Raw genomic sequence first — 13,470 nt, 5'->3', positions numbered from 1 at the left:
AAGAGGGGAGGGGAGGAGTAAGATGCGGAGTGAGGGAAGCACAGATACATCTGAAGATTCTAGTTAAGTCTTTTATCTTAGTCCAATGTTGGATTGACAGCTACACTGTTCAGTACTGCCGTATAATGTGGCTCATGCTGCTGCTTATGAGGGTACACTACTGAGAGATCAGAGTACAGGAGACATACCACTAGCTGAAGGAAAACTAACAGAGTTAGGGCCTGCAGGTAACACTGCTAATACGTCATACAATGACTAGAGATATTGCTGAAAGTCATGAATGCACACGCTCAAGCACAATCTAAAAAAATAAATAAAAAATAAATAAAAAAAAATCACCTGAAAGGACAGTGACTTTAAACAACCACAAATGATCTTAATACAAACCATAATGGAGTAAGGAAGATGATCAAACAAGCTGCGAACATCGGGAGATTGTGGGGGAAGTTAAACCACTGCACTTGTCAATTGTTTCACAGCAGTAGTTAAAGTTTTCAGAGAATGGTCTGTAAGGCTACATTCACGCAATCGTATGAATGGGTTTGCATCTGTTCCGCAACTTTGCAGAACGGGTGCAGACCCATTATTTTCTAAGGGGCAGCAAAAGATGCAAACAGCACACCATGTGCTGTCCACATCCGTACATCTGTGACACGGCCCCGCAAAAAATGTCCTATTCTGTCCTATTAGGCATTTTGCCCGGTATCCGTGTTTTGCGGATCCGCAATTTGCAGATCCACAAAACACCATGTTCGTGTGAATGTAGCCTAAAGCTCCATTTACATGAGGCAGCAATCGTCCAGATTATCGGGGACAGATCCTGCGAATGGTCATTCCCGACAATCTGCCCAGGTAAATGTGTCAGTTTATGCAGGCACATCAATCATGGCTTCTGGGTAGCAGATCCTGTGGTCTAAACAGCGATCTGCTGCCCAGAAACAATGATTCTGTTTGGGGGATGAGGGAGTATGTAAATACAGCAGTCACCTTCACTGAACGAGCAGCCGACTGTCGGGAAGGAAAGCTTCCTTCGGCTGCAGAATCGTCCCGTGTAAATCCACCTTAAGATTAAGATTTTCCCTATAAATATGGTGCATTAAACATACATAGTTGCAGAGTAAGTACCTGCACGTTTTCCAACTTTCAATATTGGCGCAGTTTGGTATTGTCTACTTGAGAAGAACAAATCAGATTTCCCCCAGGACATACATCACAGCACGTCCAGGTGAGGTCAAGCCCCGGGGGATCACCTGACCAACCCATCCACGACTGTACGAGTGACCCTGTCCCTCAGTCTTCTTTGTGCTAGCTCCCTGTCCAAATATTATTTTTTTAAATAAATTGGATAGTCAATTTATTTGTACTAAATTGGCAAAAACAAAATACTATTAAATGTATATAAAACTGCAAAAAATAACTGACGTAAGTGAAGTGGAGAATGCAAGCAGGGGCGTAACTAGCAGAGCTGCAGACCAGGCGACTGCTATGGGGCCCAGGGCAAGAGGGGGGCCAGTCTTAGTTGGGATCATCTCCTCTTCTACTGGAGGTGAAAACTTGGTCAAGACTACCCTCTAAAGGGACAACGTTTAGTAGATGAGGCAGTGGAAAAAAAGGCTCAAGGGTCATTGAAAGGGGTTTAGGCAGAAACCCTTCCGTCCTGTGTGGGGGGCTGGTTTGATCCTTGCTATGGGGCCCTTACTTCTCTACGTATGCCACTGAATGCAAGCACAAGTTTTATGGACACACATTTTATCCGCTGTGACAGCAGAGGAGCACATATGGAAAGGCAATAACCATCACTGATCTTTATGGAAAAATACAGTTCAGGAATGTGAACATACAGCATCCAAGAAGAGCCTTTTCTGGTGCCAACATTTCACTTGTGCTGTTCCACAAACTGTTACATTTTTCTTCATCTAGAATATGGCCATAATGGGTTAAAGTAGTTTAGTCCAAGAACCTAGAGGCAGAATTTGGAAAGGTTGTATATAGCGTCTGGAAGTCAACTCAAAAGGACATTCAGGAGAAAAGTGAAAGCCCTATGATTCTTCTCGTTTCAGACAAAGCTAAACAGGAAATGATCCAGTGCTCCAATTACCAAGAATTCATACAATCTTTACGGATTAAAAATTTTAAAAATCCAAAACAATGGAGGAGCAGGGCAGAAGCCACTTGCATATTTTAAAAATGTGCTGCTGATTTTCCCCACTGCTCAGGATTTTTAAACATTGTGAATTACGAATGTCTTTCGGACTGCTGGATCATTTCCCCGTTTGGTCACGTGCATGCACCGATGATAGTGGGATCCATGCGCTGTCACCAGAGAGGACGTGTATAACCGGTGGGCTACTTCTGGCACTGCTGTCTTAGGAATGGCGCCTTCATGATCCTCACAGCAAAGTGGCCATATCACTTGGTAAAGCAAAGCAGCCACATTTTTCTCTAAACACCAATATCATGGCAGTAAAGGAAGCAGACCTCAGGCGTATTCAAGTGTTAGAATTCTCCACAGAGTGCATTTTTTTAGCAATTGACTTATAGCATACATTATTATTAAAGAATATTGTAGAGTCTACTGTATGCTTTTTGTATGTTTTCCAGTTTCAAATGATGTGCTATTTTTGGGGTGTCAACATGGGTCTCCCTTATGCAGTCTACGTTTTCCATTATGCCTCTGGCTGTGCAGGAAGAGTGCACAGTCTTAGGCTACACTGCAACATGTGTCGCACGACAATTTTTATAATGATAGTCTATGGTGTCGCACTGCGACATGCTGCGACTGACAAGACAGTAGCAAAAAATCCATCCAAGATAGATTTTTCTGCAACTGTCGCATCGCAGTGCGACTGCATAGACCAGGGATGGCCAACCTGAGGCTCTCCAGCTGTTTCAAAACTACAACTCCCAGCATGCCCACATGGCCTACAGCCATCAGCCTACAGCAGGGCACGGTGGGATTTGTAGTTTTACAGCAGCTGGAGAGCCGCAGGTTGGCCATCCCTGGCATAGACCATCATTATGAAAATTGTTGTGCGACACGTCGCAGTGTAGCAACTTATTGTCGCGCGACACATGTCGTGTAGGCCGAGCCTTACCCCACTGCACTCTCTCTGCTGAGTCCTGCAAGTGATAAATTAGTGAAAGAACGTGTTCCCAAGTCACACTTGTGAGTTGCATTGTATTCTTATGTGTACAGCTTCAGCCTGTCTCCCCACTTCCCGATTGTAATACAGTAGCCTTCTCACTGTCAGATTTTACAAAAAAGAGCCAGGGGAGAGCAGTGTGAAGCTCTGAAAGATGCTGACATAAACCTTAAATTCACAGGGCAGCCTGACCTCTTGTCTACATAGGTACATAATACTAAAAGAATATACTGGACAGGGTTTTTTGGGCTGTATTCGTAAAAAGAGAACTTAACCTGGCTACCCCAACTACAGGATACTCATTGATAGGCTGCTAGTAACAAAATGGGACAAAACTTTGTGTTTACATGATTTTAAGCAATGATACACCATAAGATCTTAAAGTTTGTTGTGGATTTGATGCAGATTTCTCTCTATGCATTTGCAAAAAAAAATCCAAGTGTTGAAAATCTGAAAAAAAGAACTGACAAATCGTGGTTTGAAAATCTGCACTGCGAGGCAATTTCAGGGCCGATTTTTTTGTGCGGAACGCGAATAAGATTAGGTCAAGTCTTACCCACTTTGCTGCTATTGTAAATGCTGCTATTGTAAATCAGCAGCATATCCATCCCGTGTGGTTATGTTAAAGGTTCAAATAAGGTTCAGGAGCGACCCGTTTTCAATAAGAAACTAGACATGACTTGATTACACTTTCTAAGAAGTTTTCCCATCATTCTTGAGGTACAAAGGAAGAGTGATGGGAGAATTCTCTCTCCACTTTCCTTTCTCTCACACTGCCTGGAAGTTTTTACACTTCTATTCTTACACAGAGATATCCATAATGCTAAGCTCAAAAACGGCAGCATGTTACAAATTGCTCTTTTTTCTGAGGCAATGTTACACCCCTAATTTTTCTCTAATTATGCCACATTAGGTTTTATATCCTTCAATAAAAACACATTTAAAGTATAAGAAGCTAAGCACAAGAACAATGGGGCAACAATATGAAATTAGTTAACAAGGTCTGAAAATAATTTACTGAACGAGTAGCTGAGGTTGTTTCTGCCGTCAATCTTTCAGGTCATGAACCTGATGTATGCAGCTCCGCTCCTCCACTTTACCAATGACTACTTTCCACCCCAAGCTCCAGCAGCTCAATTGTCACAGGTAAATTGTGCTGGTTTAACTCACCAAGGCAAAAAACAAGGCCACACAATGACCATATGACAAGGCTGAAATGCCAGCGCATGGGCCAGGGACTGGCAGTTGTAATATGACTGAAATTGATCAAAGAAGAATCGGGTGTCCTGAATGATCATTTAACTATATTGTGAGCAGGGTTCTCTCTCCTTCTGTACCAGTTTGTAACTCGTCTTGTTCATGTTTAGTGCAGTTGTATTATGTACATGTAACCCTTATCACATGTACAGCTCCATGGAATGAATGGCACCTTCATAATATATAATATAAAGAGAGTAGGTGCTGACTCAATGCAATGCAATGTATATTCGTAAAACAAATTCTACTCAATTAGGAAAAAGTAAAGTTAACCGTGTTAATTCTTCCAGTACAAAATACAGTCCTATATTTTAGCGGCCCAAATTTACACAAAATATAAAGCAAAGGCAGGGAGACATGCTTTAGTGCGTGCTAACCAAACCGCCAAGTTCTACGGAGAAAGACCTTGCCGGTACATACAAGGACAATGGTAAAGAGTAGGGGCTGCTTCATTCAAGAAAAGGCAGCTTTACCGAGGGCTCGATAAATTACACACATTTAGTACCACTGTTATTCAGTGGGATTCAGGCTCCATTATTATATTCCGCAAACAAGTGTCCTTTTCTGGGCACGCTCCCTTGGTATTCAGTGAACATCTTCTCCAGAAAGTATGGCCTTTATTTCTCCTCCAGTTCTGTTTACAGGCTCAGCTTTGTTTTCTAGAGCCGGTAATACAAAGCGTCTATTCAGACAGGACGGCAATTATCTCATCCCAGCATCACAAACCTGTGCCCAATGATGTATAGAAGCCGGGCACTATACTATACACTGCACATGACTGCTAATCTGCCGGAGCATTACAGCAGACCTGGAGGTGTCACAAGGAAACATGGTAGAAAGGAGCCAAGTAACTCAGTCGCACTCGAGGCAAACAGTAGCCACATTTTTCGCCCAGAATAAGAAGTAAATGTTTCAAGCTCCTCGCAGGAAAACAAAGACGCATTTGTAACACATTCCTAATGCCTTGAGGCAGGTGTTTAGCTGATGAAAGATGCCATTTTAATCTTTAAGGAAGATCACAAGCAATGACTGCCAGTTTTCACACATTTTGAAGTCAATCACACTCATCAGATAAAGGAATCCCTCAAACGCTTCAAAATAAAAGGTTTTTTTCCTTCCCCTATGTGTCTTTTCTTTGAAATTTGGTTGACTAGGATATATTATTTTAAATATGTTAATAGTATAGAGATAGATTTTAACCATTACAAGGTAAAAAAAAAAAAGAAAGAATACGCAAGAAGACAGCAACAATCAGCTTTCCACGCAACATACCAAATACAGACATAATCTAGAAATCTTAGTAAATATCCTGACAGTAACCTGCCATCACAACTAGAAACATGTCACAATGACTACACTCGCCGCTATTTATTGGTCTTCGGCCATAAAAAAAAACATTTAATTAGAATAATGACTATCAGATGTAACCAAGAACTCACACAAAGTTTTTGGGATGTAGTTTCTGAAGTTTTTTTTGTTTCGCTAACACCAGGAATAAGTCCAATTAAAAGAAAAATGCAAAACGGTAGTTTATCAGGTAATAGATCGTTCATGTAGTCACAAGAATAAATCATTTGCCGGTAAACAAGTATAGGGAAGAGTGATAGCATTAGCGATCACTCCTCACCATACTGTGGAGGAGATCGCTGTATTTAAATGCAGTGGTCTCCTCCACCAGACAGCAGGCGATCATTGGGAATGAACGCTTCCTTCCTGACAATCTGCTGCTGTATCGTCCCATGTAAAGGGACCCTTAGTCCTTTCTCTCCATTGACAACATAAAAGAAACATGAGCATGTATGTGTACGTGAGGGAATCAGGAGAGATGCTGTACGCCGTCAGCCTTTTAAAATGGCTGGCTTAACACACATATTATATTTCATAGTACAATTAATCTAGAGTAAACAAGTTTAATGACTGTTCAACAAGAAAGCTGGCCACAGACATGAGATTACTGTTGGTCAAACACATATATGCAGTGAATGGGGAGAAAGCAACTCATCTCCCCAAGAACAAAAGGATTGTGCAGTTAAAGGGGTTGTCCAGGTGTTTAATACTGATGATCTATCCACCAGATAGGTCATCAAATTCAGATTGGTGGGCGGCTGACTCCCAGCCCCCCTGCTAATCACTGTTTGAAGAGATCGCAGTGTTCCAGTGAGCTCCACAGCTTCTTTCTAGGGCAGTGATGAAATGTTCATCAGTTCCATGGCCTAGACGCACCTCAGTCCCATTCAAGGTGAATGCACAGCTGCTATCCAATGGACGGCACTGTGCTTAGCAGGCTGTGAAGAAGTGATTAGTAGGGGGTGATGGTGTCGTACCAACACCAATCAAGTATTGATGACCTTTCCTGGGGATAGGTTATCAATACGAAACACCTGAACAACCCCTGACACATTAGATGACGGATTGACGGATTCAGCCAATATAGACCTACTGTGTACGGTCAACTTAAGGGCTCAGAATGAATGAGTCTGCATCCGGTCCACAATTTTGCGTAACGGGTGCAGACTTCTTAATTTCAAAAGTACGACATGCCTCTCTACATGTTTGCCATGCTGCCGCCGGAACTCCACCCCGCCCCCATTATAGTCAATGAGGCCGGAGCAGTAGTCCGGGGGCACGCGTGCACTAGCGACAGCATGGATCCGACAGGCTGTTCACCCACCGGATTTCCTTGTTGCTAGTGTGAAAGTACCCTTAACTATTGATTTTAAAAAAATAAAAAAGTACATAATAAGTATACATACACACACCTCCTATATTAAAGTGTTGCGCAGCCAGTACACATTCATGACCTATCCTCAGGATATCTGCTCTGTGGGGGTCCAACTTCCGGCACCCCCCACCAATCAGCTGTTGGAAGAGGAGGCAGAGCTCGTACAAGCACTGCTTCCTCTTCAAGATTACACTTATACAAGCGCCAGGTCCTCTTCAAACAGCTTATCGGCAGGAGTGTCGGACCCCCACAGATCAGATACCAATGATAGGTCATGAATATGTACTGGCTGCACAACCCTTTTAAAATACAAAGGCTACACAAAGGTATACAATGTTATTTGCAGTGGTCACTAGACCAACCCACTTCCGGCCCGGTGGGGACGGGAACAGGGCAGCAGTGTGGGAACGAAGGAACCGCATAAAGGAGAGTTGTGGGTTGTGGTTTGTTAGTTTTTTGGCTACAGGTTGCCAACATGCCTCCTAGGCTAGACAACACCTTTAATTCAACCCTATATTATTCTTGCTGGCTATCTGTCCTCACTTCGAAGAAAAAAACAAAATTAGAGAATGGGATGTATGACAAATGCTATACATAAAAAGCGTCCATATTCTCCACTGCAGCCAATCAGATTCTACCCTTCACTTCACCAGAACACCTTTGGAAATAAAAAACAAAATAAAATCAACATTAACACATGAGATGTGCATTTTAAACCAAGAAACGCATGCGATCTGTTAAACTGAATGGCTGTGCCACAGCAACTAACTGCGGGACAAATCATGGCAACCACCTAGTCTGTCTCTACTGGTCTACATCACCGTTTCCAACTTTATAACTGAAAGCGCCATTTGTAACATATGACAGACGTGGAAAAACGCATAGCTTTCATTTAATTCTGGGGAGGGGAGAAAGAAAAACCTTTAAATGACTGCAATCTAATGCAGTCACTCATAATATACATGTGTGTATGAGATTATATATATATATATATACACACACACACACACACACACATGATGCACAAGCAAGGGAAACTTTAAATTCACACACTGCTTTAAAATCGGCCCGGTTTGCTTACATATCCTGACAGGATTTCTTTAACTTTGGCAAAAAAATAAATAAAAAATTCTGAACTTTTGGGCAACATTACCCTGAATAATATCACGTCTGAAAAAGGACAGGGTACCAGTATCCCACCCTCTGTGCGGCTCTTGTTTAACCAGGAAAACAATGGAGTTTCACATCCAAAACAATATTTAAGGCACAAAGAAGAACGAGCCCGCTGTTGGCAGGGCACTGGATAACGCTCACCAGGTATTAGGCTGCCTAAGGAGGTTATTGCTGAAAGAGATCACGCCTTGTCTTTATAGCAAGATCTCGTGAATGAAATGTATGGGAAAAGGGGGAGGGGAGGGGGGGGGGGGGGGGGGGGGAGTTAAAAATCTCTATGAAGGAAGCATGCTACAAGCAGAGCTGCCAATAATTTCATTTGTATAAAATGAATACAAATCTGTGGACCTGACTGATGTGACGCACACGTCCAAATACTACTATATATCACACATACATTCACCCCCGAAAGACAATGATGGCTTTTCACCGCATAAAGTGTCTGACACTTGTGCTAAAAAGTCTGACAAGCAGGGAAAAAAATGCTTTAAGAAGCAACTTTCATAACTCCTTCTCTGCCCTTTGATAAAGCTCCTTAAAAAGGCACAAACCTGTGTATGCAGAAAACACTTTACAGTGATGGCTAACCTCCCACACTCCAGCTGTGGTGAAACCACAACTCCCAGCATGCCCCATTCATTTCTAGGGAGTTCTGAGAACAGCGAAGCGAGTGTGCATCTTGGGAGTTGTAGTTTTAGCACAGCTGGAGTGCCGGAGTTTAGCCATAACTGATTAGTGTATGTATATAGTAAATGAACAAAGCTGTTATTAGCACAGACTGGGAAAAAACAGGTTGCATATTATGAGTACGGCTGTCCATTCACACGTCCGCAAAAAGGGTCCGCATCCATTCTGCAATTTTGCGGAACAGGTGCGGACCCATTTATTTTCAATGGGGCCGGAATGTGCTGTCCGCATCTGCGGATCCGCACTTCCGTTCCGCAAAAAAAATAGAGCATGTCCTGTTCTTGTCCGCAATTGCGGACAAGAAAAGGCATTTTCTATGAGAGTGCCGGCGATGTGCGGTCCGCAAAATGTGGAACGCACATTGCCGGTGTCCGTGTTTTGCGGATCCGCAAAACACATACGGACGTGTGAGTGGACCCATAGCACTGGTCCAAACCTACAAGCGGGCCTCAAAGTTTAGGATTCATGCACATAAGGGTACAGGACACGGTCAGGTTTCTGCATGCCCAAACCAGGAGTTCATCAAAAAATAGAGGAGACGTATCTGTCCTTTATCCTTTCTCTCCTTTTACGATGCAGTGGTGATCTTGGCTTCCAAAACCTGAATGTGTGGCCGTACCCCAAGTGTTAGAAATCTGGGTACACGATAGCACGCCTAGTTAACTGTGACCTCGCATAGGCACAGACGTACGGAGCTGTGGTTTATTCTATACCAAGTAACGTAACTAAAATGACACAAAACGCCACCATGGACAGCAATGACAGTCATCAAGCTGTAACGAGGTGTGTTGTATAGCACTAGTAATAGATCCCATGTCTGTAAAGTAACAAGAATAAACCTTACTGAACAAAGAGAGAACTCGTGACAACCGTACGACGCTAACAGAAATGTGCCAATACTAGCAAGCGATTATGGGGCAATTCAGTCAGACACCATCTCACATTGTCATAACACAATTCGTCTTGCGAGCCACATCTGGCTGAGCTAGCGCAATGTGGAAGCAATTTACATGGGATCCGTGCTCATTCCAACAGATTTGGTAATCACCCCTTTGTTTCTTCGTGGTGTTCAACCAAGTGGTAGTACATGAAATACAGCCAAATTAGTGCAAAGAGGTAGAGAAGAACCAAGTACAAAAGGGGTGCGGAGAATTAGAGATTGGGGTGGAAACCAGTTGGAGATTATTTTATCACAAAAATAAATGCTAAAAACGCCTGGAAATCTGAGATCAGACACAATGTCCTGGTACATGCCGTGAGAAAACCAAGGGGCTGAGCAGAAGTATGCGCGGGTAAATCCTGGAAGATGGCAGGACCCTTCACATCGAGAAAGGCATGAGGTGTCTTCAGAAAGGAAAAAGTATTCCAAAGCACTGAGCAGCAACATAACACAATACACACTAGCAGGGCTGATTTTTTACCTGATCCGCTGAATTGACTGCTTCCTAGTGTAGTTGGTCTGGTTTTCCCACTATTAACAGGTGGAGAAAACATCTGCAAAACAGAAGAGGATTTTGCTATGAGTTCATTGTTCTCAGACAGGCGAGCAGCACGCTACGTGTTACACAAGTGACTGTCGATTTAAAGGGTCACGAGGGTTTGTAAAGGTAGAGCACAAAATGCATTAAAAAGAATTCCATTTACTGTGGCGTCATAAGAGAATGCCATGTAACCGAAAGTGTTCAGGAAGCCGTCAGAGCTAAACTAGGGGACGTAACATCACCGCTATCCGGTGCTTAGGACGCTTACTTCATGGGGCTGGGGGGGCAACAAGTGTGGCTTAAGCACCGACTTAGAAATAAGCTTTTACGGTTTCAGATTTTGGGTGGAAAAAAATAAATAAAGACTTAATAGGGTTTTAAGTCGCTGTAATTGGATTGGTGGTTTTTTGGGGTCAATCACTAGTCTCCAAGTTCTAAGCCAATTGACCCCCGTAGTCTTTTAAGTGATTACATCTTAAGGAGTCTAGACATGACATCAAATTGATGGTGCCCACTTTAGTGGTGGCACCCCCCCCGGATTTCGGTGTGATAAGCCATAAGAGCCAGAATGATACCGTACCGCGCTGAAATCCAGCAGGTCGCTCAGCTCCTTGTCTGTGCCTATGGCGGCCATCCGCTGCTGAGGATTCATCTCCGACCACTCAGATCAGCTCCTAGTGAGAGAGGGAGACACTTAGCATCTGCATCACAGCAGCCCCTGACACCCATCTGACACCCGGGGAGAGGGAGGGAGAGCACACAGGGCATCCCTGACACTTTACCCTATGGAGAGAGGAAAAGTGACACAGGCTCCTAAGAAGTTTGAAGGATGAAAGCGGAGGTAATGTGGCCTAAGACGTGGGAAGTCCCCGGGATGAGACAATCAGACAGGGCTCGCTGCAACTTAGTCTCCGGGAGTGAGGAGCCGTAGGCAGGGGCTGCACACCTCCTCCCGGGGGGCACTACCTGCCCCATGATGGGTGACCCGGCATACAGCTCCACAGTGGGGGCACCATCCTCAAATACAAAGCCAGGAAGGGACACGACCACCACGCGCCGCATTTACCTTTTTTTCCGTTTAAACATCCAACAATTGGATTGAAGTTTATGGGAGTCCCCGTCCACCGTCCTCCCGGTGTCTTGACAGCGGCCCGAAAACGTCACCAGCTCGAAACGTCCTCTAGACTCCCGGTTTGTGTGGCTTTGAGGGGCTTTCACCGCACGGAAAGGTTTTGTTTTCACCCGATAGGAACTTGTGGGTCTCCCTCAGGCAGACATTTTTTTCGCTCGTCGAGCCTCAGTACCACGTTAGCTCCAAGATGAATATCCCTCCGCCGAAGCAGAGTAACACATCCGGCGCTACTTTTTTTTTTTTTTTTTTTTTTTTTTCCTCCTCTTGTTAACTCTTCCGTTGACCAAATGTAGCCCCTGTTATGAAAACGAAGATCCGGCTCTAGAGAGAGCGAAGGGGCGGAGGGATACAGCAGAGCGGATGCTCTGGGGACGTTTAACTTTGAGGGCGCAGCTTGGGCTTTGCTTGCCTTTCTGACACGCAGCGTCTGGGCCCTGGCGGGATTGTCTTCTCCTCACAAGCCGTCTGAGGACGCTGCTAATTGGAGAGGTGTATGCGTCCTTCTTACAAGGGGTCGGTCACACGAACGGCAGCTGCACAAGCCGCGGCCCTGGGGGGGCGGTGGAGACGTGGTTGTGGCAGAGTCAGATCGATGCTGTCAGAAATGGTTGATAAATGCGCTGTCAGAACATCACTCGGCTTCATTAGCGCCGGTCCCCCCGCCGGCCTGTCAGTGTAGTAGCGGGTGGGTGTGCGGCGCTTTCTGCGGCTTTCACCTCTGCTCTAGAAAGTTTCTCGGTGTTCTGGTCGTTTCCACATGTACAGTATAGTCCGCGGCTGAGGCGGGCGGAGGGACCCAAGACACATGACCAGGAGCTGGTGGTCGCCTGGCCCCAGTCTTATGGCTCACGCACACAAACGTATTTTCTTTCTGCATCCGTTCAGTGTTTTTTTTTTTTGCAGACCGTATACGGAACAATTCATTTCAATGGATCAGCAAAAAAAAACCTGAAGTTTCTCTGTGCATTACTTGTCCGTTCCACAAAATAGAACATGTCCTATTGTCCGTGTTACGGGCAAGGATAGGTCTGTTCTGTTAGGGGCCAGCTGTTCCACCAAATACAGAATGCACACGGATGTCATCTGTATTTTTTGTGGATGGCAAAATGTGTGTGAGAACTGAGGCTTTTTTTTTATTTTATGCAGATTAGCCTCCTGGTGCAACAACTGTGTTGCAGTTGCACCCAGAGGCTGTACTCATTGACTTCCAGGCTGCGCTCCCACAGTTTGGACTGACGACGAGACTTCAGGACCAGGCACGAGTATGTAGGTCTACTCTGCCTGGCACTGTCAGTCATAGCGGGGGGACACAGCCTGGAAGAGAATGAGTAGAGGCTCAGGTGCAACGGCAACACCTTTGTTGCACTAAGGAGGTAATTTGCATAAAAAAAAGGGGGGGGGAAGGGGTGATTTTTAACTTTTTTATATTTTAGGTGTTTCTATATATATATATATATATATATATATATATATATAAGTGTCTGTCACAGACTTTTCACTAATTAAACTACCAGCAAAGTCCATCAGCACGTGGTAAAAGCATTCTAAACATAGTATGACGGTTTGGTGGTCATTGAATGTCCAGGAAAATAACTTTTATTCTTAATGGGGTTGTCTCACTTGGGCAAATGTTTTTTATCATGTAGAGCAGGCATCCTCAAACTGCGGCCCTCCAGCTGTTGTAAATCTACAACTCCCACAAGGCCCTGCTGTAGGCTGATACCTGTAGGCTGTTCGGGCATGCTGGGAGTTGTAGTTTTGCAACAGCTGGAGGGCCGCAGTTTGAGGATGCCTGATGTAGAGAAAGTAAAAATGGGTAAAAACAATTGTTAAAGCATAAAAAAAACAGATAAAAAGGAAAATCACCACTTTCTC

At 44.2% G+C, this 13,470-nt stretch overlaps 1 protein-coding gene across 6 annotated transcripts in view; it reads right to left on the bottom strand.

Moving 5' to 3' along the window:
• TCF12 (transcription factor 12) overlaps window positions 1-11,834 on the bottom strand; it is a 160,647-nt gene extending 148,813 nt beyond the window's left edge. For 4 of the 6 annotated variants that reach the window (XM_044279686.1, XM_044279687.1, XM_044279690.1 and 1 more), the window contains exons 1-3: window positions 11,530-11,834; window positions 11,044-11,137; window positions 10,404-10,476 (exon numbers count right to left, since the gene is read on the bottom strand). In XM_044279686.1, coding sequence (XP_044135621.1) covers window positions 10,404-10,476; window positions 11,044-11,115 — 145 coding nt within the window. In that variant the 5' untranslated portion in view covers window positions 11,116-11,137; window positions 11,530-11,834. The remainder of the gene's footprint in view (window positions 1-10,403; window positions 10,477-11,043; window positions 11,138-11,529) is intronic. The other 2 variants (XM_044279689.1, XM_044279691.1) reach the window with 2 other exon arrangements.
• Between the last annotated feature and the right edge of the window lie 1,636 nt (window positions 11,835-13,470).

This window comes from Bufo gargarizans, chromosome 2, assembly GCF_014858855.1.
Source record: "Bufo gargarizans isolate SCDJY-AF-19 chromosome 2, ASM1485885v1, whole genome shotgun sequence".
Classification (NCBI taxonomy): domain Eukaryota; kingdom Metazoa; phylum Chordata; class Amphibia; order Anura; family Bufonidae; genus Bufo; species Bufo gargarizans.
Note: the sequence above shows the minus strand (reverse complement) of the source record. Positions and strands in the feature narration are given on the sequence as shown.